This window comes from Betta splendens, chromosome 2 (assembly GCF_900634795.4).
Source record: "Betta splendens chromosome 2, fBetSpl5.4, whole genome shotgun sequence".
NCBI lineage: Eukaryota > Metazoa > Chordata > Actinopteri > Anabantiformes > Osphronemidae > Betta > Betta splendens.
Genome location: NC_040882.2, coordinates 6,310,768 through 6,335,963, shown reverse-complemented (window position 1 = coordinate 6,335,963; position 25,196 = coordinate 6,310,768). Strand labels below are relative to the sequence as shown.

The following is a 25,196-nucleotide window of genomic DNA, read 5'->3' as shown; positions in this document are numbered from 1 at the left end:
TCAATTTCTATGATAATTTAACTTAAATGACATGATCTGAGACATTTATGTTTGACCCTGGTCCTGCAAAAACAAAACATCCAAACCCTCAGCTCCTTTACGTTGGAACTCAACATTAATAAAGTGTTCCAGCTGCTGTCCCTGATTAATGGGTCCATACAGCACAACGACTGATGTAATGCTTTATCTAGTTCCACATGTTAAGTTGTAGCCTAAATAGCCACCAACCCTTTACCAACAACCCACCCATCCACACAACTATCTGCCAGACCGCACTCATCTAAACATCTTAACATTACTCTCAGTAACAATTTAAATGCCTCCGCCGATTAGTTTTTTCTAAAGCTTCATTCCCATGTCAATGTCCTAGGTTATAGGTATGTTGTCAGTGCACCTACGCCCATTTTTCTGGGTAACAATTAATGCTTGTCACTCTACTTGGAAGTCTCTTTGACTAAGAGGTTATGAAGGACAAGAATAAATGCAACATCAACGGTGGAGAATCATTAGTGCAGCACCATTGTGTCAGATGACAACACTACCCAACATGTAATATTTTTGTTTGTTACATACGCCATACTGTATATACATACACACACAAGATGGGTTTTACTTAAGTTAAAACATGGTTACCAAATTATTGTCATTAAATTGTTAAGATGTGCCAAGTTATTCTTTAAGCTAAATTTTATTCTTTTTCGTTTGCTATAGCAAACGATGTTGCACACAAATACAAACACATGTCATCCACACACCACCAAACACACATCATGAGTACTCACCTCACTGAGGTAGATGAAGAAGGAACAGGTGGATCCATCCACGCCGTAGTTGGCATAGCAGGAATCAGAGCGCCACATCTCCTTCATCCACTGCAAAAGAGGAAGTACGAGTTACAAATACTTAACCCAGAATATATATTAATTTACAGGTTTGTCCACGTTGTTTTTAAGGCTCAGGGCTCAAAAAAGCAGACAGGAAAGTCTTTGGATTCAATCCCTAAAATCGAACAGCAATGTAGAGTCTGGGACTAAAAAGACAATTTCACTTTGTCAAACACGTGTGCAAGTAACCAAGTGGAGTGAGACTGTGTTGCAGCAGTTTTCATGTGTACATTAAATGATTGACTTTGACACAAAAAAAGTTACCTTCTGTCATCTTACTTGACTTGAACATTGATATGCATTACAAATGACAAAAGATACATGCAAACGTGAAACCACCTGAGCCAACATGCGGACTCTCCTGGTGATTTCACATATTCCAATCTCATATTCTAATCAAGCTATTTTCTTTAAATAACGGAGTTCCAACAAAGAAATGGCTGAGTGATACCAGTTTAGTAAGTTTTGATCCTTTTCTGAAATTGATTAATCAAAAAACAGGCAAGCGACAGAATGAGTTCCAGTGTGTGAGAAGAGAGAAAGGTTTTGGCATCGTCTGGTGCCCAGTTGGACATGCTGACACTAATTGGTCTTCCTCTCTACAATAACCTTGTAGGGTAGTGTAACTGGACTGAGGTGTACCTGGTAGGTTTATTGTTCATGTTCTTACCAAAAACAAAAGACTCAGATTGAGGAACCTTTTATTGCAGCTGAACCACCAATCAACTCCCACCCTCACTGCTGCTCTATAGTTTTATATGTCATTCCGAACTAAACATCAAACCATAGCATGTGTTACTGTAGAAATGAACCCTTGACTCCTGGATAATATAACACAATGTTTTCTCAGCTGAGTAGAAGCTACACTATATGATCCATGCCATTGGTTATGCCTGTGTTGCAGATAATTTGTTAGTCAAACAGTGAAAGTATGCAGGTTGGTTACAGTTTATTTTTTTTCATTTGGTGTCTATCTCTTGGCTACACTGCCAACCCATTAGCAATCCATTTACAGTACAGGCTGGGTGTGAGAACAGAAAGCGAGATGGAGAGTCTTCCTTTGTTTTTGTTTTTTTTGTTTGTTTTTTTTTTAAATGTGTGACTCACCTTGATCTTGCCTTCGCAGTGAGGGAAACCATCCAATGGAGGCAGCTCACACTTCTCCTGGGCTCCATTTAGAAGATCTGCATAAGAAGTGACAGCGGAAATCAAGTCAGCTCCAAAACTCGCTCACTGTCTGTAGTTTCAACAGGACGTATGCTCATCACCCCAAAGATGACGTAGATGAAACATTTCAGGAAACGTTTCTGAATTACAATGCCTTTAACTTCTAAACTCTGTGGATGTTCATTCAGGAAACAAAAGTTGCCATAGACAAGACATTCACAGAGATCTTATACTACTATTATGTTGCTGTTGTGTTCAGTCTCCTGAAGTTTCAGTGGTGTATTAACATACTAATTACAACTGTGTGTAAAATTACTCCAGCTAAGTCGTGGGTGGTCATGACATGATGGCTGAGACGGAATGGCTAACATTCATTATTATATCACATAGGGGAGAGCCAAACAGCTCTGTAACAGATACTGTACACCAGTTTGTCTATCGCACTGCCGTGTCACCAGCAACTACAGGTATCATTATCACACACTCCTCTGCAGGACTGTTTCACAGCGTGGTGCAATCTCATCACTACAGGCCTACCTTTATACATGTAAGACAATGTACACTAGCATTACCTTTATACAGGTGTTTGACTGGTAGTCAGAGACTGTCACTAGAACAGTGGTCCCCAATCTTTTTTTGCACCACGGACTGGTTTAACTGGTTTAACAATGTTTTATAGACAAGTCTTTAAGGTGTGGAGGAAATATAAAACACAACTTAATGATGTGACCGGCATAAGGACATGTCTTATCTAGACCTCTTTCGAGAGTCGGTCCGCTGTATATTATGAAGAGCGGGCTGCATGGGACCAACCTGTCGCAATAAGTTCCATGTTTCAAGTCCCTGTTCCTAGTATTGTCTGTTAAATGCAACTTTCTTTTTCTTTGTAGTCGTAGATTTCTTTGTCGTCAGCTGGAGTTTGCTTGCTAGCTTGGGGATTTCAGTTTAGCTGTAATGCATTACGTGTTACCAGCCAAGTAGCCCGCTTTAGAAGGTAGCGGTTTGTAGGCACACGTGACACGAGGCAAGCGTCTTGGCATGCAATCAAAAGTGAGTCAGATGGATTCAGTGGATCCCGGTAATTTTTCAAAATAAAATATCGTTCAGATTCAGACTAAATAACATGAAAATAATGCAGGTTACATATTCTTGCACGGCCCGGTACCAATTGACCGATGGCCTGGTGGTTGGGGACCACTTCACTAGACTGTACGTAGGAAACGACTGTCAAGTGACAACATAAGATTCGACTCCTATATGTCAACTTCCCAACAACTTCCAAAACACAAAAAGCCAAGGACAGAGATCAGCTGAGGTCGTAATACAACAAATGTATGTTTTTACTTGTGATAAATCACATTTATGTAGCTGTAGTGGGGAGAGAGTCATTATTATTAGTCATTTCTGTCTACTCAATACATTTAATATCCTCCAAGGATTAACATCCACAGTTTGGTAGCAGGCCTACCTTCAATATAATCACCTTTTTGATATCCCCATTCAGAGGAATGTTAACGTCATCACCACTGCCCTTTATAGCCAGAATATAAATAATGCATAACAGTAGACTGTGCAACGAATAGATAAAAGCTTTGGGGCAAATGCCAGACTGATGTAATGAGTTTGTGGGTGATGTCTGAGGAAGACGGTGTGTGTGTGTGTGTGTGTGTGTGTGTGTGTGTGTGTGTGTGTGTGTGGCTAATCAGCAGCTACAGCATTGGTTCCAGCTTGCGTTAAAAGGTAGGTAGCACTGAAGGGTGGAGCAGTAGGTTCTACATCGCAGTTGATTTTGTTTCCACAGGAAACCCTTTTTTCCCCCCTGTGGATGTCTAGAACTACATAGTAAATAGAATGGGAATTGGCCAAACTACTGTGTTAAAGTGTTTTTCATATATAATAAGTTGATAATTATTGAAAATTTGGAAATTTTGAACTAAGCTGTAATGTAGCACATACAACAAAGCTTTAACACAACTAAGATAACCAAGTTAGCTATTGTGCAATTACAAACATAGAATATTATTATCAACTTAACATCCACAAACTTGCTTAGCAATAGAATAATGAGAAATAATTTGGAAATGTTATGTTTTGTTATTAGCTCAAGTGACTGCCTAACATGCCCAAGCCACATCAGTAGTGTGGGTTGCTGTTATCTTTTGCTAGTCATCCAGTCTGTTGGCCAACCAACCAGCACTGTGTCTTTCACTCTGTAGTTCAGCCAGCAAGTTCCAAAGCCAATAGGCAAATCTTTCCCTAGCTTTAATCAAGCAGATGAAGCTGCTGCCAAGGAGCTGCTAAATATAGCTCCCTTCATAATCAAACACAGGTGGCACCGTTTCAATGAGAGTGATTTTTCATTCACCTCTCACGTAGCGAAAGAATCTCGCTCAGAGAAAATGATTATGCCAAACGTTATTTTCACAGCAAAATCAAGTTCAAAGCAGAGCAACATATGGGTACAGTACCACACATTAGAATGTAGAAGTTACCTTAACTTACTGGAAAATTTCATATGCAGACTTTACTACCCAACATACCAAGATACTGAGTAAGAGGACCGCAAGGCAGATGCAACGGACATGGCTGATATGAGGAGATAAGTCAAACACTAAACCACACCTCAGCTTATCAAACACAAGAAGCTAAGCAACCCAAGGTAGAGACAGGCTACGTCGCCCACAATGTAAAACTAAAAACAAACATTGTGTGCATGTAAAAATAACTTGGGGGAGCGAGTGAGTGAGTTTATCCCATTCATACAGTGATGCAATAGAACAATTCAGTTCTGCAGAACTAGACTCTGCACATCTGGTTTATATTACACAGGCATTAGTATTTTCATCCTACTCTTTTCAAGCCCATCTCGCTAAGCGACTTTATTCTCTCAAAACTCCACAAAAATTCTTGGCATCTGAGTCTCAGCTTCAATGACACAATTCGGTCAGTTGAAAGTGACAGTGTGGCAATATCTACCGAATCTGCAAGAAGAATTTGGTAAGGCAACTGGTAATTCCTTACCTGAGACAGTCCAGCAATTATTAGATGCCATTTGAAACAAATTATATGTTTAGTGTCTTCATGGTGATACAGCCGACATTAAAAGGCACAAAATCTATTTTCAAAATTCAAGAGTGAAAAGGTGCAGCTTTCACCATCTGTGTTTTCTGATCCACAAGCTAATTTTAGATGCACTTTGTGAGGAGGAGGAGAAGAGGAGGTATCAGCATGCAAGTCTGTGTGAGCTTTGTGTGCAACTCAGTAGAAGCTCATCAACTAGTCAAAGATACATGGAAAAACAAATATGGAATTAGAGATCACTCCTGTACAAGTACAAAAAAAGCTATCCTGTCCCTCGCTTTCCTCAGTTTGACTTTAGCTATGCTGCTGAAGCTTTAAACCAGAAACCACAATCTATTTTTTTGTGCATATCTTAGGAGTGTCACTTTATGACACAGGCCTCAGATAAAAAAAATATTTAATGTCATGTTTGGGTGGGGCTTTTCCACACAATCTTTACACAAATTCTGAGTCAAATCCTTGTTGGTTTTATCTTATTTAAGACAAAAAATAAATAAATAAAAATATAAACATAAAAAAATATATAGATATATATGAATGACATATCACTGGTTGCAAGTCATAAATCTAGTAGCAGTATCAAATTCAGTATATATGGGTATAGTATGCTAAGCTTAAACACACAAGAGGTTTCATTACACACATCAAACTGAACTGGAATCCTACTAGACGGCATCAGGCCAGCCTGCCCCCTCTTGTGCAAACCTCAGGCAATCTGATCACCCCCTGCTCTCCCCAAAAGAAAGATGCAAATTTTACACCACAAACAGAAGAAGACAAGGTGCCAGAAAAGAAAAACACGCCATTAGATCACAAGAGGTGTTAATCAGTAGGTTTAGGATGTTTAGATGGGGTTTGACTGCTGTGTCACCAAAGGTTGGGTTGTTGCCATAAACTGTAAAAGCAAAATGCAGCAATGCATAGGTTTCATAGAAACGGTTTCATTTCACATAAAAGAATTTTGAAAAAAAACACCACCACACACACGTTACGTCCACTTGCCAGACATGCATTTCCTGTAAATGCCAACACGAGAACATGTGGTCTGTTTTAGTTTAACCAAAGACCACTGCAGTGGACCTGAATATGCTCTACTATATGTGTTGTCTTCAAAGGCAGCTTCAGAGTCACTGAATTTCTACATGCACAACCAGTAGCAATCACATTAAAGCCTCCTGTGACATGTAAATGCATGCGTGATGAAATACAATATGCAGTGACTTTAAGAAGGGGCTGAAGGAAATGCGGATGTTTTTTTATATTATGTACACATGTTAGTCTACATGTTTAGTAAACAGAGTGGTGCTGTTTTTCTGCTGGGCTATAACCAGTACAGCAGCAATGCTGGCTGAGGTAAAGAGGAGAGATCGAAGTGCAAGATATTGTAAGAGCAAATCCATGCATGCAGAATGCTGTGAAAGAAAAGAGATGCACAGAATACAGGAAGTGCATTAAGTAAAAGTACACATAAGTAAAATAATTAGTTTCCTTATCTAGAAGATACCTTGAAATTTCACAATTTAAAAGTACTTATAAATAGTTGATTTAAAGGCATTGAAATTGAATTAGGCAGTGATGGAAAACATAACAGGAGAGGGAAACAAAAGAGTGGAGAGCACGTGTCCCAGCCAATGGTATGTAGGCTCCAGATGTTCCTCATATTCCACCTCTAATTCCTAAACCAGTCACAAGCTCCAGAGGGAAGAGCCTGAATGTGGGGAAATAGCAAAGGGAAAGACAGACAGTGTGTGTATTTGTGTGCATACAGTAGATGGATTTTTCAGACATCAGTTCACTTTTGATTTCATCAATTCGGGTCTATTTACAGATTATTACAGAAAAGCTGAAACCCAGTAAAGTTTTATTTGTGTTATGGTAACCTCTGGAATCTGTATTTCAAAAACAAAAAGGAAGAAGTTAGATTTTCGGTCCTGTGAACAATAAAACACACACCTTCCAAAATTACTAACCTTTTATGGGCAGTGTAACTCTCTTCATATCTACAACATGAACTACAACTATGCTACTGTACTCACTTTAAAAAGGGCCATAATTACGGGAGTGGTTACGGATCTTACAGCATTTTAAGTTTCTAGTTTTTAATGCTTATCTCTGGCCAAGTAAAAAAACTGCATTTGTATATTTATGTTTAATTTGAGTGTGAAACAGAAGCTATAAAACACCCAAGTAAGTGCAGTAAGGCCGTATGATGTCAGATTTAACTGCAGGGTGTAACAGAATTGTTTAATTAGACCATTGTCTTCATTTACTCTGTTCAAATGGGAAAAATCTTTACAGAGCTGCAATAGCAGAGTGCATGATATTAGCACAGATTTACAGGTACACAGTTTGCTGGCTAAATTCCATAAACTGCAAATGTTACGCATGTTAAAACCGGTCTGTTCACTTTGTCAGTTGGTGCATCAGTGGGGAAAGTCCTGGATGGCATATTCCACGTAAAGTTTTAAAGCAGGCACAAGGCATGAGACTGTGAGGACGAGAAATGCTTGATCGAAACCGTAAACACCTCTAATTCCAGTCTGGTTCTTAGACATAACACAGTGTCAAACGTGATAATGTTTGTATCACTGTAGAAGTCAAACGAAAATATTTGACTCCTATAGTGGATGAACATAGCCCATTATAAATTTATCTTATTATATTGATACAGTAACATCAATCCCAACTTTAAGGTGTCTTTAATGCAAAGGAAAAAAAATTAAATTGAAATTTTTAACAAGTGCAAACAAGAAGTGTGTCTACACCTAAAATTTGCAGTGCTGAAGCTTAGGAGAATAAGTCTACAAAGACACTATAAATCCTCACCAAATTAAAGAGATTCTACTTGTTTTAATTATGCTGCTGTGTGATTTCCATGGGCCTATGGATTGATGAGTTGTCAGGGTTTGGGCTACGGTTTGCAAGTGGATTGGACGGCATCTCTCAGCACCTTATTAACACTGAGTAAGTTTGTCTGTGGGTGTGTGTGTAGTGTGTACTTTATTAGTATTGATCTGTCCACTGAGAAAGTGAACCAGCTTTCCACAACATAATGGAGGCCACACATACACATTGTAAATCAAGAGAAGCCCGTCAAATGTTTGTTGTTAATTTTTTTCCCTCATCTCTAAATTGCGCTTGACAAGGAAAAGCAAAAACTAAAGATTTAAATTCAAATAAAATGATAATTATGTGGTAAGGAGGGCGCCTGTAATTCCCAGCAGAAAGCCTGCCCTTGAAACTTTTGTTTGATGACACTGGGACCTTGAATCTCGTATTTCATTGTGAACGGCAAACGGCAATGAAAGTAGATCAATAGCTGAGGGAGACAAAGCTGTGAAAATGCCCTCAGCTGTGAAAGCGCTGTTTACAAAAAAGCCAACAGTGTTAGAGAGGCAGGACGCTACAAATCAGTCAGAACTTACTAGCTGTGTGGCTGAGAGGAAGGGACATTGATAACCTCCAACACTCGCAAGCGGTTGAGAAATGTATCATGGAAGACACAATCTAGAGGAAGGGCCAGTTAGATGGCTGCAAATCACCACCTGACCATTTATTATATTTGTGTGCGTTTGTGTGTAGAGGAGAAGAGGAGATTACATTTCCATGCTGGAGCCCGGCTCACAGATAAAACACTGTTGAGAAGGTTGATTAGCCACATCAGCGAATCATGGCAAGACAGGGTGTTGCAGACTGCTGTTGAACAGAGTCCCATCAACCTCCTGCTGAGCCGCAACCAAGCCTAGATCGACTTGTTTTGATCCTACCAGGAGCTTCTACACCAGTTGTCCTTGGATAAATGGAACAGCACACAAGGCTGAGCAGTCACTGCAGCAAATAAAAACACGGACACCAGTGCTCACTCTTCAAAACCCCAAAGCATTTCCAACGGCACATGCAAGGGAGCATGACTAAAGGAAGGAGGATGGGCCACATATTTGTGTGATGACCAATCACAAGAAAGAAGCATTGTCCCACAGCATGTTTCACAGCTGTGACTTTACGTCACAACAGCAGTAACACAGTGAAAAAATAAAAATACTGCTGAACAAATTTAAACCAACTTATTGCACTCGACCATCAAAATTAGCATCAACCCCCTTTTTATTAATGCACCCACCCGTAAGTGTTAAAATCGTCAACATCACTGAATAGTAATGATCTGATCACTGCATACTTTCAATCCTCTGAATATTCCATAAAATGTGCACTACTACTAGACAGAAATGTATAAGTCTAACTACAAACCATCCTTGATTCCAGCTGGGACCAAACAAAAACAGGAATGAAGTGATGATTTTAAAATGAATCCACATTTGTTCCCTGACCTGCCAGAGTCCTGGCTTAGAAGATGTATATAATAGGTGGAAACTGCATAGTCCCAGGGCAGCTGCTCAGTTCCATCTTGATAGCACCCTCTCTCCAAGGCAAGCGTGCTCTACTCACTGTCCAGATTCTTATCTTGGTAATTGCCTTCCAGTTGGGCAGAAGCACTGGCGACAGCGCTGCGTGCCACCCACTCCAAGACAGGAGACATGCTCCAATGGAGACTCTGGAGTGTTGGGCCTTTAGTTCATTGCCAGGAGTGATGTGGGAGGTGCTTTGTCAACCTGACCTGCATTCAGTATCCCACTGTTGTCTCTCAAGAGAGTACTACTGAGCGTTTAAAGTGAACAGGGCAGCACAGGGTAATCGACACATGTGACAAGCCTAGGTATGTGTTCTCCAGAAACCAGAAGCTCAAGCAGAGTGTCATGACAATAGTATGAGAATAGTGTCTTATAACTAGTGTGGTTAAGCTGAGAGCACAACAAAGCTGCCAAATCAAGAGCCTGCTTTGATTGTTTAATTCCTATGTAGCCTTGTTTCACATTACCTAGAACTATAATCTGTACTGATAATTAAGTATGGAACTAAAACATAAGCATTGAAAAAAATAAGCTTATTAAATAGTCTTTTTTATTTGATAAACACCTTAAAGTCCCAAATAGGAGAACAGAAGACTAAAAATAGTCAGAGTGGAAAAGTATGACTCAGTGACCGGGTTTCATAAAAATGCAGTATAATAGTGTGCAAGTTGTTGCCAATTTATATTCAGTTGATAAACACCTCTAGTAAACAGCTAGGTTTCACTGGCAACTGAACTATTACTGCAGCAATGAATTTGGGATTTAAAAGGCCAGAGGCCATTATATTAACATTACATTTTATTTCATTCATGCCAAAATAATGAAGGCTCAGACAGCACTGCATAAAGACACCTAGCAACAGCAACACTGAATAATTATTTAGAATCAGTCTAATCGAATGAGGAACACTACACCAGGTGGTAGAAACAGAGTGGAAAAAATGTGGCAATGGTGGTTTAAAAAGCTTTAGGCATAAGAACAAACACGTCAGAGAGGTGGTTTCTGACGTCAACGGTTTTGATAATGATCACACATTTCCATGCTATTCAGGTCCGCTTTTTAAAATGTCTTAATGCTGTCAACAACTAGTTCTTATAGAGGACATTACAAAGCAACATCTGCAATGCCACAGCTGTCAATTGTATTAGATCTATTTAGATGTGACTTTGTACAACTCCATCAGCCTCCATCACTCAACATTCTTACTGCTTATTGCTGCACAAACAACAGAAAGCAGGTCCCAAGATCCCAGAAAAGCCAACACCTCGTTCTCACAACTGGGCTGAATTCATCATGTGAAAGCTGGCAGGAAAATCAATGAAAACTAATAAAAGGGTCATGCAGCGTGAACAAGAGGCCTTATTTGAATTATGTCCAGGGATGTGGTCAAGTCCCATAAAGTGCCTGGTGTGCACTGTGTAGTAGAGGCAGCTTAGCTGGCTTTAAGCTTAAGGAAAGTTGTTCACTCTGGGAATTTTTTTACATTAAGCATAGCTCACAGAAAGTCACCACAACCAGCCTATCCTGTTTTCTTTTCAAGCAGGCACTGCTACAATATGAAGACTCTCCATTCTTAAGTCAGTAGAGATCTGTGGACAAATAAGTCATTTAAAAGCAAGGGATGTGTGGAGACCCAGCAGGGCAGTGGTCCCCTCTGCAACTCTAATGTAAACTCACAACCACATGCACACAAAACACTAAAGCCTTAATATTTAATACATACCTGCCACGTTAACTTTCTCGGAGTTTGAGGAGCTCGGTGTAGCAGTTCCAGTGCCGTTGGTCAGGTTTCCCCCTGTGCTGTTGTAGATGTTCTCCACCTTGGACTCTAGCTTGCCCAGCCTTAGCATAATGTTATCCAGCAGCACCGCGAGGGTCTTCTTCAAGTCTGCAAGTCAGAATGTGAATCACATCAGTGGTAAATGGGAAACATCTTTATCTATTCACCAACAATGAAAAGATTTAACCAGAAAAGGGCCAGTAATTCAACTGAACAGCTAACATAACTTGTTAAAATGTAATCATACACAAGTTAACAGCACTGATATCTTTCATCTAAAAACGAAAATATGTCATTTGATGCTGCCCATTATGTTTATGTATGTGCATCCACTGAAACCAATTATGATATCAGTAACAGTGCTATGATTATGGTGAATATGACTTATGGTACCGGTTGTGTTCCGGAGAAGGTTGCTCTGTCTTAATCTGTCCAATCGAGGACACTCCATCAGCTTCTACAACAACTTGTTGGGTCTCAGGCGGCTGGCTTAAGGCTCATTTACATGTAAAACCAGAGCTACAGCGTCTTTGCAAGTGACCTTGCTGTGTAATTTGGGGCTTTGCATTTCTGTGGGCATTCTGTGAGCAGTTCACTGCATTGAGCTAATAGAAGAGCAGACAGGACGGAGGCTGACCGGTAATGAGATATAAAATCGTACAAATTATGGCAGTTTGAGGCATACAGAGAAATGGCAACCTGTATCATTGTGCCATTTCTCTCCACCTCCATAAAAATAAAACCTTGTTACATCACATTATTTAGGGTTTGCTGATGTTTATAAGCCCTTATTCAGACTGGACAGTATTACTTTATTCGGTGGACAATAATTGCAGTTTGCTGCATTTTCACCTCGCTGCCATGCCAGTTTTCATCATGTCAGAGATTGGCAACAACAAGGACGGGCACCGTCCACCAGTCAGATTCGTGTGAAAGGAAACGATAGCGCATTTGTCAAATATGGATGAACTGTGTGTTCTGGGAGCAGATGCACAAAGACCGGAAAGAAACCAAACAGAACGCTTTGGAGCTACTGGGCTGAACATAATTGAAAGAAAAGGGGATGAGCCCACAATTATTGCCTGCGTGCTCACAAAGAACGTTCTCTTGTGTGTGGCATGTGTAAATCTCTTTTTGCCCACTCTAATGTTTCTTATCAAGGAGTCACGGGTCAAATTCTACTGCAGTATGCACACTCAGCTTTACTAGCTTTTAACAAGAGAACATGTACACAATGCACAATGACGTGGGACATTTTCATTAAACAAATATGTGCTGAAAAGGGATTACACAGAAACGTGAGACAGAGGCTTTATATTAGTCACTTCTAAATCAAGTCATATGGGTCTCCACATTGTTTTGCAGTGGTCTCCATATCAGGGAAACGGACAGAAATACTTGGGGCACACAATAACCTTAACTAGAAAGGACAGAGGAATGGACCAGCACTATAAGCTCACACCACATCTAGGCCCTGCTGCGGCCGACTAGACTTCCCTGAATTCCCCACGTTCCCCACGGTGGTGACCAAGGTATCAAGCACAGGTGTGATGCGTGTCCATGTCACAAAAGAAATCCTCTATAGCTGCTGAACTGTGCCGAAACAGGATACGGTGTCAGCCTGCTTGTCACACCCTACTGCACGGATCAGTTTCAAGGGTGAAAAGTAAGGCTCACGTTGCTGTCACGTCTGGCTTTACTGAGAAGACAGAGGATGTATGACACAGCCTAAGCACAGGAACCAAGATCAAGCCCAAGATTAAAGCAATCAGCAATAAAACCTAGGTAGCACGGAGACTACTGATTTTACTGCATTTTGATAACTACACTTACTTAAGTGTTTCATCTTCTATATTTTGGCTGCCTGTTTCATTCCAATCACCACCCATGAAACTACATGCACTGTAAGTCAAGATCACTGACTCATGTCCTGACAACAATCCTAACTCTCCAACCAAGATTACACGTTAGTTTAATTCAAGTTAATTACTTAAAATACTTACACCTACTCTATTTTTACAACAACAATTACTGTTAAAATCTAGACTCAGGAGGCTACTTTAGACTGGTTCAGTGTTTCATTACCGTCCCAAAAGGAGCTATGAGACACTATGAGCAGCTACAGAATTCCAACAACGTTCTGGTTTCACTTACACCTGCACAGGCGTTACATAACATATCTGAGCCATGCATTTATTTCCTTCATCAAAGCAAGGCTACTGTGAAAGTAGACTTATGGCATTTGGACTTATTTTTGTCCACCCATCCAAGTACAGTAACATCATCAATTTTACAGCTTGAAACATTTCAATTCAAGAAAAACGAAGTAGTCCAGGTGACATGACTTGATGGACAGAACTGATTTAACATGCGTGAAGCTTCTGCGTAACAGTCTCAAAAATACAATCTAGCCTGTCAACATTCACTTTGCACCTTGCATTTTAGCAAACCCTACATATATCAGTTGCCATCTGCTTTGAAGCTTTCCTTTGCTTTTCTCAGCATTTGAACCTTCCTTTGTAGAGTCTGGGGCTAGGATTCACCTTGATTAGCCAATGAAACACAAACAACTGCAGCACAACCATGAATGTAGACGCTCTATAAGTCTTTATCTTAAATAAGCTTGATAATTATTTTCGTCTTCATTAGCCACCTCCTCTTGTGCATGTTTAATGTGATGCACACAATAATACCAAACAGCACACTGAGGACTTCTCCATTAAGGTGTCTGTGACACTAATTGGAGACAGTAGTCTGCTTCAAATATCATTACAAGTCATTTAATTATGGGGAAATGTCACGAAGATATGAATGATAAAAAAGCTGTTCTGAGAAAAGGACTCGTAAAGATTTCTGTGTGAGGGTCAGAGTTGTTCTTCTAATAATTTAGTCTAAAAAGTAACATCACTGTTCTATAGTACAGGTGCATTGTCTTTTTAAGTTTGAGTCTGGAGCTATTCTCTTAATATTGGACCAATTTCTAAAAAAGCCTTAATTTTAAATTTTAATGAAAGCTTTCTAATATATGTATATATTTCACGGCTGTCTATTTTTCATGAAGCAATTCATCTTTTCCAGACAAGTCAAGACAAACTTTCCTCGCAATAAATAAAATCTAAATGCGCTGGTACACAAAGTGTCAGAACTGCATCTGTTTAAACACCATCTTCCAACATGTCTCCCACAATCAGTAAAACAAATCAGCAATGCCCTATATATGCTTCAAATGGATTTTCATGAGATACAAAAATTAAATTCACATACATTAAGATTTCATGAGTCATTTATAAGTAGCTAAGGAGGAAAGCCTGTTTTCCCCTTAAACCCATTATAAATCGTTATCAGGCAAATGGCCGAGCAAGTGAACACAGGAAGCACAAAACATCCTTCTGCCTCTCTATCTAATCAGGAACATAAAATTAATTCTGATGTGACACTGGATGGCAGTCACCAGAGCGCTGCATCTCTGACAGCACCATAAAAATCAATTCACCATACGAGGAAACAAAACAAACAGCATATTACACTGCTACCTAAAAACTCTGGCTCCTGCTACAGGGGAATGTATTCTGTGCTCAGATCTCATTTGCCCAAATTGATCTTGTTATTTGCATGATTAACGGTAGAATAACTCTTAAGTAAATGCATTCTAAACTGCAAACACATTGTTTTAAGATAATCTTATTTCTTTTTAATCCTAGACTAGAACTAGATTACTCTACTAAGTGATTAATTCAGTTGTATATCTAGGTTTACCTTAGAATATGAACAAATGAATGCAAATACAGAAAAAGTCCTGTGAACAGTGCAAGTAGTGCCGCTTTTGCTGTAAACTGCAGCTTTACATTCTCTGGGAGCTGATTAAATCTCCAGGAGCCTCACCGTATCCTGTTGTTTCTCTGGACATTAGAGAACAATCAATTCTAATCTCAGGTTTCTAATGAAGCCTCCCATAGTGCTATACAGGTCTATTAATGGCATGAATAACTTATCGATGGGTCTGCTGGACCTGTCCTATTACAATATTATGCTCCAATGCAGCTGTACCAGTGTTAAGCCTTTCAGACAAGGTTTCTTGAATGCAGATGGTGTTGTGCCTCTTCAATAGAGAGACAAGTGGAACCATTTGATCTAATTTAAAGAAGATGTAAGCGAGCGCACAAAGAACTGCCCCACATCATCATCATCAACTGTGCTAATGGGTGTCTCTTTGGTTCATTCAAAATCAATTACTACAATAATTCCTCTATACTAATTTAATCCTACTAATCTGTATATGAACAAATAGAGAAAAAAATACTCTTATGAAAGACTTTTATCAGCATTTCTTATTAGCATTTAAAATTGATTGAAAACAGTTGATTGAAATTGGCTTGATTGTGAAAGCAAAAGTATGTAGAGAGTTGGATACTCACCATACGCTGTCATGGTACCGACATAGGGCCCATCCATGACACTTTGGTTCTCCTCGGCCAGAGCCTTAATGTACCGTTTGCTGAGGTCCAGGATCTGTTGTCGCAGTACAGCACTGTTCTCGTGGCTGGCTCGCTGCTGGATGGTGAAATGCAAGAGCATCATGCCCCAGATGAAACCAAAGCTGACCAGAAAAAAACCAAGCTTCTGGGATGACAGCTTCCATAGGAAGGGTGTAGCCATGCTGACTGGACAGGGAGCTGTTAAGGCTGCTGGCCTCCAAGTTGAGTTTGGGATATTTGAGGAAGGAGGATCAGGAAGGCAAACGGGGCATGGCTGTCTCAGTCAGTGTAGCTGCGTTGGCCTTGGATGGTGGAGGGTGGCTTGTTTGTCTCACCAGCGTGATTTCCTTCTCTGACCCATTGGCATCACTTCACAAAATCAGGAGAGTCAGCCCAAACTTATATAACCTGGAGAGACACATAATTATTGAGTTAGCATGCTTATTGACAATAAGTTATTAAAGTTAAGTTATTTCCCTTTTTAAAATTAAATTGTATGCATATAACCACAACAATACCACTAATAATTGAAGATCGACTCAGTATAAACTACATTTTTGCAAACTGAAGCATGAGTATAACCAAAGCTTACTCATCCCTGATTAAAGTGTGAAAATAATAGACAACATACAGATTCATTGCATGTAATATACTGTACTAGCGGCTTTACTGAACTGAACAGGGAGGTGAGAGAAACGTGTTCCGTAAAAAACTCCAGTCTATTACTGGCAGGCCTGCAGTCGACCGCACAGCACAGAGCCACACTGTGTTCTAACTGGAGGCTGTGGTGCCTGAAGGCTGCAGCAGTATGCATCTACAGTAGACACGACAGGAAGAAAGGACGCTTACTAAAGGGTCAAGGTGAGCATGCTGTGAAAACATGCTACTGTAGAGACAAAACAAGTCGTACATACAGTTCAGCGGTTCATATTGTGTCTGCCATTGTTGGGCTATTAAGATAGTTTTAAAGTCTAGAGCTCCTCTGACCTTTCAAAAGGCTACAGAGAACCAAGGCAATGTGACAAATACACCAAGACTGTTGTCCTGAATAGAATTTATGCAAACAGCTTCATAGTTTCCTAAAAACATCTGTTTGTCACAAATTTATCTTCCCCACTGACAAGTGACAATGTTTTTCTAAATGTGCCATGTTTCTTTTTTACCACATGGTCAACAGGTTTTTCCTGTTTCACAGATGAAGGAAGCGGTACCTCCTGTGTGGATGTGGTTTGAGCAGTTCTACACAATGGAAATATAAAAAAGTGTCAGGTCTCAGGTTTACGCATGTATTAAAGAAGGCAAAGGTCAGAGATAAGGGTTAGTCCTTATGCTTCATTAAATTTAGTAATTTACAAGCTCCAACTATTACTACTACTTAGCTGCAGTATGTTATTTGTACAGTATGTGCTTTTTATGCTTTCATGCTGTCATATATATTTCCAGCTGTAACACACACACACGCACACGCGCACACGCACACACACACGCGCACACACACGCGCACACACACGCGCACACACACGCGCACACACACGCGCACACACACACGCACACACACACGCACACACACACACACACACACACACACACACACACACACACACACACACACACACACTTTGCTCATTAAGAAAATATCCTATCTTTCCTATTTTCTTTTCTCTCTTTACAGATACACAATCAAGCAAGTGGAAAAAACATTTGACCAAAACCACTGAATTACAAAACAAGGCAGTTGCGCAGCAATTTCTAAAATGTTAGATAGCTCAACACATTTTAACCAACAACCTCGAGGCGATCTATACAGAGTTAAATAAAACCTTCTGGTTTCCAGTAATAAGTACAAAAAATCCACTAAGCAGTCCATTTAAAAAAGGAAAACAAATCAGATTTTCTGTTATCTACGTTCAACCACTAAGGGTAAGTGTGAGGAGGGGATTTCTGCTTTTGAAACATATCTTACACTCTGTCATAGCCACCACTAGCATATATGCAACCAGAAAATTGTTTCACGTTTCTATATCTTAACCATCATGTTCATCTTGTACCAAAACCCATAGGAGCACAAAAGGGAGCAACACAAAATAATCTTTTCACTTTACATCCATCAGCTTCATAAATAGGTCAGACACAGCTGCACCCAGCAGGGCTGGAATATCAGCCCATTATGACAATAATCAATAAAATAATAATAATAATTAATTAATCAAATAATTCAGTGCAGATGATTTTTGCTTGAAGTTAGTACTCCAACAGCGAACTTAAAAACAAATTATATATAATTATATACAATTTTTGACTGAATTATTTGATGAAGTTTTTCGAAGTGCAGGGCTGATAACGTCGGATGTCTCTCATTGCTTGGAAGTGTTGGGCAGGAAAGGGCAGGAAAAGGGCTGGCAGGGCTTTCTGGTTGGGCGCCGACAAGCATGGCTTTGGTTCTGTTCATTAGAGGGGGATGCTGCTCAGACTACCCCGTGGCTCATCGCTGTAAAAAGCACGTGCCAAAACCGACACAGAACACTGACTCAACCATTTCTGAATACACACATTCTCAGTTGGAGCTGGCTCTCTCTCTCATTGGGGCCTGATTTTTTGCATCTCTCCATCTTATTAAAGACCGAAACCAATCACGCAACATAGCTCGTTTGTTAGGAAAATTTCTAGTCACGGGATGTGTCCTGCAGTCTATAGAGGAAGAAGCAGGATTTAAACCCCTTAACAGGAGCATATATATGCTATTTAGCTTCTACTTTCAAATTCAGGGCCCTAATTTGTCTGGCAGGGATCCCTCAGGCTGTCAACAGCAACACACCAGTGAAACTGTGTTGACGTCCAGCAAGGGTTGCAGAATAAATGATCCTTTGCAATTTGAGATGATAATGTAATAATGTGCTGAATGCAATTTCAGTGTTGGGAGAAGAAGAAACAGCTTATAAAACACTGCAAATTCAATGGCTGGAGATATCATCCTCCCAAATCTGCAACAAAGAACAGAAATTTCAGGTCCATAACATAATAGTTGAGTTTATAGTATCAACCACACTGCAGCATGGAGATACAGAGGAAGGCCATGTTCTACTGAAAAACAAGAAGACAGTGTTTTGGAAGATGGATCTGACTGGAATCATTCAGTTCTTACAGAAATCTGTCAAGATGCTCACTCTGGTAAAAAGCAGCAAGACTAAAAATAGTAACTTTGTCCCACTAACTACTGCATTGATAACTTTACTAAAACACTAGAAAAGCCAGACAATGTCCCAATCAGGTAGCTCAATACAAAGTAACTTAGCATTGACCAACTACAAAACAGACACAAACCAAATATGCAACCAAAATATTCAATAGAGCGGAAAATAGGTTTAGCTGTAAAATTCAAACAAATCTAAATAATTTTGTAACACCAGATCAGATAACTGATTCCATAAATCCTGTTTTTTCAAGTTTCACTGCTCACCAGGAACACTTGTTTAAAGTGAGGACCACGCTGCTAGCAAACTTTGTCATGACTTCCTGTCTTATTACTGCAGAAGTAACAGAATTATAGTCTGACAGATTAGTAAACTACGTCATTGCATCATTGTCAGAATCATCATCTCAGAGTTAATATGTTCCAGTTAAGTCCTTATAACTCAACCTTTGTCCTTGTTCTGTCATATGCTAAACTGCTGAGACCAGGCCAGATGGCTGGTTGAGGTAAAGACTTACATTTTCTTCAATCTGTGATAGAATCTGAAAATAATCTCCTTTAAAATGTAGATTAGGGCATATTCCACAGAGGTAAAGCAGGAATAGGGAGTTTAAAGGCTTAAAGAAATGAAAGCATTCTCCAAGTCAAATAAAATACACTAAGAGATTGTTGCATAACCACTGAAGCTGGTCAAATATGCTTTAGATGTAATCTCAGCAATGAATAATGGATCAGCCTCCATCATTTTCTAAAATATAAATAGAATTCTACAGAACAGGAATTGTCACTCAGGTAGCTCAAGTCTTCTGGTCTGTTACTGGTTTCCACCCCCAACACACAGAAATTATCAAGTTTAGTTTTGTTTCTGCATCACATCATTTAAAAATAGTTTTATGTATGTGCATCCATTAGTAAGTTGCAGATAGGAAGTGCTACAGCCACACTCAAGATACTCACATAAGATACAAAAAAACACATTATAGGCACATTTGAAACCTACAGTTTAATCTGGTTGTATGGTTTAAATTAAATATTATTGATCTTTTTTATGGTCCTGTATGCTCACGCTGACCTTTACTAAACCACCAAAACAATCATTATGCCAATTCTACTCATACTGTACAGTATATCCACTGATTATATATCCTCTACCAGAAATAGCACTTTATGACACAGACAAGTCACACTGTCATCAATGTATGATTATGTTCCCTGGTGTCACAAAAATCTCACAAAAAAGTGAGATTTCAGCACCTTTAATCACAACTGCAACTTTACTGTCCGTCACATAGAGTCACAACCAGAATGAGGACAGAGTTTGTACAACTAACTAATGTATTTAAGATTTACTGGTAAATTTGCTCTAGAACTCAAAAACAACACACAGATGGCTCACCTCAGAGAAACACTTGTATACTTCATGCATGTTACCATAGCTACAGTTTTATTTGCATCAGCAGATGATGTTTACACAAATCCACTAGTCTCACTTCCTTGAGAGTTCATGGACACAAGGTGGATTTAATAGTACTTTAGCCTTTGAATCCAGACTAAGAGCACATGCCATTATAAAATACAATGTTTTCAGATATACTGTACCGTATAAGTTGAACCACAGTCTACCAATGACTGGAACCTGCTTAATGGCCGGCTTTATCAAGTTGACTATTTTTCTGTCAACACCCTAAGACACTATAAAATGTCTATTATCATCAAAAGATGACCTCTTGTTTTATCCTGTTTTTTATCCTTGTTGATATTGTTATCCCTCCAAACAGGACTTATATACTTTTTACTTTGGGACAACCCTACAATGTGTCTGTTTACATGATGAAGGGAGATGTGATCCTGATGATAGAGGCCTGCTACCATGGAGACTCCTGTGACACTGCATCTTAAGGGACTTCTTCACACAAGCTAAGCTCTTAATTATTCATTAGGCCTCCTAGCAGGTTCAGCACCTTACTGGTGTGAACCCAGCTTGTAACCAGATATCAACACGTCTGTCTTGAACCATCTTACCTTCTACTACAGCCCTTTGAGCTGTTTGAAAGTTTTCTCATGTACATCAACAGCCTAGAGTGTTTTTAAGATAAGGCAAAGCAACAAAGACAAATAACCACAGGAAGCAGGGCCTACATTGTTATAAAACATGCATGCTATAATTTACCTGGGACAAAAATAAATGCCAGCTGACAATACTCTTACAATGTCACCTCACCTTTTGTCCTTCTCATCACTCCATACCTTGCCTCTGTCTCAGCCTGACTCATGTCAGGATATGACCAGTGTAAATAGTCAGGGCTGGTTTCCGTTGTTAAAGTTTGAGGGATGTTAGGATGTTGTGTGTTCTCATGTTACAGTGATTTACTAAACTTCCACATTGCACATTAGCTCTTGGCACCAGTCAAGCCACTTGTTTTTAAAAGTTGCTTAAAAGAATTCTTTATTATTATTATTATTATTATTATTATTATTATTATTATTATTATTATTATTATTAATAATAATAATAATAATAATAATAATAATAATAATAATAATAATAATAATAATAATAATAATAATAATAATATTATTATTATTATTATTATCATACATATATTGCTGACTATGGCAAGTGTAAGCTGTAATATCAGTATTTACCAATGTATGAATACTGTGATTTTAATGATTACTGCCTATTTATTTCAAAATAAGAAAAATATACTAAAAAGTAAAGACTATAAACAAAGCTCACTCCCACGGTGGCTGCTAAGACTAGCGTTTCTCCCACGTAGGAAGTCCTGACTCCCCTCACAAAATTAATCATCTCAGCATTTTCTCAAATGGGAGGAGCTTTTAAAGCTATAGGAATATAATGAAAACAATGATTCCTGGGAGACAACTAAGATGGGTGGAACTGCAACAATGATTTGTTTACACAAACTGTGATTTCAAACCTTGCTCTTTAAATACAACAGTTTGTCTGTGGTCACAAAAAACAGCTTATCCTGACAAAGAATGATTATACAAACCTGCCTTTTATTTCTGTTAAAGGAAAATGTAACATTCATATATTGTGGCTTTATAACAAAAGGGTGAAATTCTGAAAGTAAAATGATGCAGCTCACACAGCCTTTCTATGAATTAAGTGTAGCATGTAAAGGAAATGATCTGTTATGCAATCAGATAGAGTACGTACATATATACACACACACACACACACACAGATATCACCATGCTGGAGAGGCCCTTCACCAACTACTGCAAATCCTCAACTCTCAGCCCTACAGGCCTGACTCTAACACTTTCCATAACATAAAACTAATCCTAATGCTGCTCTTTGCTCTTTATGCAGGCCTAAATCCCCTAAACCTCTTTAAAGATGTCAGGAGCTGCAAAATATCCACGCTTTCTATCTTTGAAACATGGATATACAACATCACAGACTGAAGTCACTTTACACACCGACATCACCCACAATCTGTAAACACCGTTAACAACACTAACTATTGCTACGCAGATTTACTGCCACCAGCGAGCGAGGAGCACAGACCTGGGTATTGAAACTGGTTTTCCAGGAACAAACATGGGTTTTGTTTCAGCTAAACGTGTCCTTTGGAATTGCAGTGCGACCAGCAGATGCAGAGCAAATGCAGGCGGTGTGTTGAGCAATGACAGGTATGAGCGCATTGAGAGAAGTTCAAAAGCACAATAGAAAGGTTCATAGCTCAATCTAGCCTAAGGAGTGCTTTCAGCTGACTGCTGGAATCAAATTCAAAGATGCTGACTAGAGAAATATTTGGCACTGTTCTCCGCAACAAGCTCTACTTCACAAAACAGAAAAGACAGGTGTGTGTGTGTTTATGCTGAGAGAACAGGAGCCCTTTAATCAGAGAAAGGCCAAGTGTTCCACTTCCCTGCACGGCATCCATCACCACAGCCCAGTTCTCCCCAGTCCCTCCATCTTCAATTCCTCCGTCCTCATCCTTCCACTGCGTTTGCTGGCTCTCCACCCGTGCTCACCATCGCACACACACACGCACTTCAATGATTCCTTGCCAGTGAAGCATGCCACTGAAGCAAAGCTCCTTTTCCTCAGGATTTATAATCCCAAGGGCTTCGGCAAAAAAAAGGCATCTGAAAGAGCTCTTTATAAACCCAGGGGCCGCCGGTGGCTCACCTCTGGATGGTCACTACACCCAACATGAACTCACAGCCTGAAGCCAAGGATCACGAGCGCAGAGAATGGGACAGATTCAGCAAGATAAAATATGCTTTCCTATTCCACACTATGTTCAAGCATCCTCAAATACAAACGCATTTGGACAAGCTTCCTGGGAAACGCACAGTACACACATTTGCAACACAACGGCACAAGACACATCCCATATAACCTAATCAGCATGTTATAACTTGATTACATGAGGGTATTCACTGAAACATACTGGATTGGACTGGTGGGCCAAGTGTTTGTGCAATGAGCCATACTGACATAACACGCACTACAGCAAAAGACAAGCGTGTCATCTTCTCTATATCCTTGTAATCAGGAGATTTTAATTTAATAATCTTGCATTTGACTACATGTGCTGGTTAAAAACGTCAAAAACACGGCCTATCCTGTTAAAAGCAGCCCCTGTGGGTCTGCGGGGCATGACTTAACATGAATTAACGTGATGAGCTGCCCGAGCGCGCGCAAGCTGCGGGAGAAGATAATAACCGGGGGCACCGCGCGTCCGCGGCTTGTGTAGGAATAGGTGGAACGCCTGGTTACCGTATTACGACCCCGGCTCCCGTAATAACGCTCCACGACGCAAGGTCCGTGCGGCAACGGACGCTCGGCTTCTCCAGACACCGCACATGCGAGCAGAACCCCGGGCACAAACGACGTCTGTTAACGTCTGACAGCGCGCGCGCAGACAATAGCCTTTAACGAGGCGCAGCTGTAAATAGGCGCATTAATCAGGCGCCGCTGCCAGTGACTTGGAGTGGGAACGTCTTTCTTGAGCAACCTGTTCACGATACAGTCCTTCTTTTCAGCGACGTGCTTTACCCTCAAAGTGTTTCACGTAATGCCCACACCTATTTATTTTATACTTGGTTAAATCTACCAGGTGATAACAGTGAGACCCGCTGCTCTCTGCGGCGATTAACGCCTCTAACTGGCTGTGAAATCAGCTAGCGCTGACGCTAGCTGCTCGCGCGGCTCGCTTTAACGTAGCTAACCGCAAGCTACCGCGGAAACTGTTTGGCGTGTGACTACATTAGCCTGCTTTGCGGGGCTCGAGAGCTGCTCCAGTCGACCCGCACGCAATTCACAACAAAACACGCCACCGCCGCATTGACAAGTCGCCCACTCCCGATCACACACACACACACACGGCTAAGGGTTTGCCGAACACGAGCTCCGGAGCGGTTACCGTCACAGAACGAGGCTCACCTTGTGCCGTGGAATGTGTTGGTGGCCCACTGTGCGTGTTGCCAGAAGGGGAACGGGACGTAAAATCCAGCGAAATGAGCGGGTTGAGCCGTCGTTGTGTTGACCGATCTGGAAAGATGAGATTCCAGCCACAGCTAAAGGAGATCCTGCGTTCGCTCTGCCCACTGGCAGAACGAGTGAGCCGTAGGGATCGTCTGCGTGTTCGCGTGCCGCTCACAAACGAAGCCCCAAACAGACCACGGAGGTGTCCTTGTCTAAAATATAATCTTTCGTTTTTCTTTTAAACCAAAAGCACTGAATTCGAACTTCAGATAGAACACAAACGCAAAAGTAAAACTAACTGTATTTTTAAACAATTTTGATTACATAGTAATGAAGTGCAAGCTTATTCCACAGTTGTCTAACAAATTCTCTCAGGCAATAATGATCGAAAAACTGTTTTGTTGCCTGTCTAGGCTGATTTTAATAATTAGTCACTAATGCTGTAAAATAAATGTTGTGTGGTAACAGTAAATGTATTACGACTACATTATTAACAATAAATAACATGTTTCATTGTTACGTTGTGTATTAATTTGACTTGAGGTTTAGTAAAAGGTGATGATACTAAGTACTTTAATTGCTCAAAATGTTGGTCACTCTTTCTCTGGCCTTCCAGTTATTTTGTTGTAAATGCAAAACAGACGAATAAAATTAAATAAACGTACTGTACACTAGCAGGCATATTAATGAACTTACAGCCTACTCTGTTTTTGTTTTCAAAGAATATATTATCATTTTCATAG

General features: G+C 40.0%; 1 protein-coding gene across 2 annotated transcripts; it reads right to left on the bottom strand.

Annotated features, from left to right (window-relative positions):
* Window positions 1-721: 721 nt before the first annotated feature.
* Window positions 722-24,622, bottom strand: LOC114851098 (alpha-1,6-mannosylglycoprotein 6-beta-N-acetylglucosaminyltransferase A-like). Of its 2 annotated transcripts, none has more exons than XM_029142671.3 (5): window positions 24,412-24,622; window positions 15,737-16,204; window positions 11,265-11,429; window positions 1,992-2,068; window positions 722-872 (listed from the first exon to the last, which is right to left on the bottom strand). In XM_029142671.3, exons 2-5 carry the CDS (start codon window positions 15,975-15,977, stop codon window positions 744-746), a joined length of 612 nt encoding a protein of 203 aa, XP_028998504.1. In that variant the 5' UTR covers window positions 15,978-16,204; window positions 24,412-24,622; the 3' UTR covers window positions 722-743. The 2 variants fall into 2 exon arrangements, with proteins under 2 accessions (XP_028998504.1, XP_028998505.1); XM_029142672.3 differs by lacking the exon at window positions 24,412-24,622 and adding an exon at window positions 23,746-24,282.
* Between the last annotated feature and the right edge of the window lie 574 nt (window positions 24,623-25,196).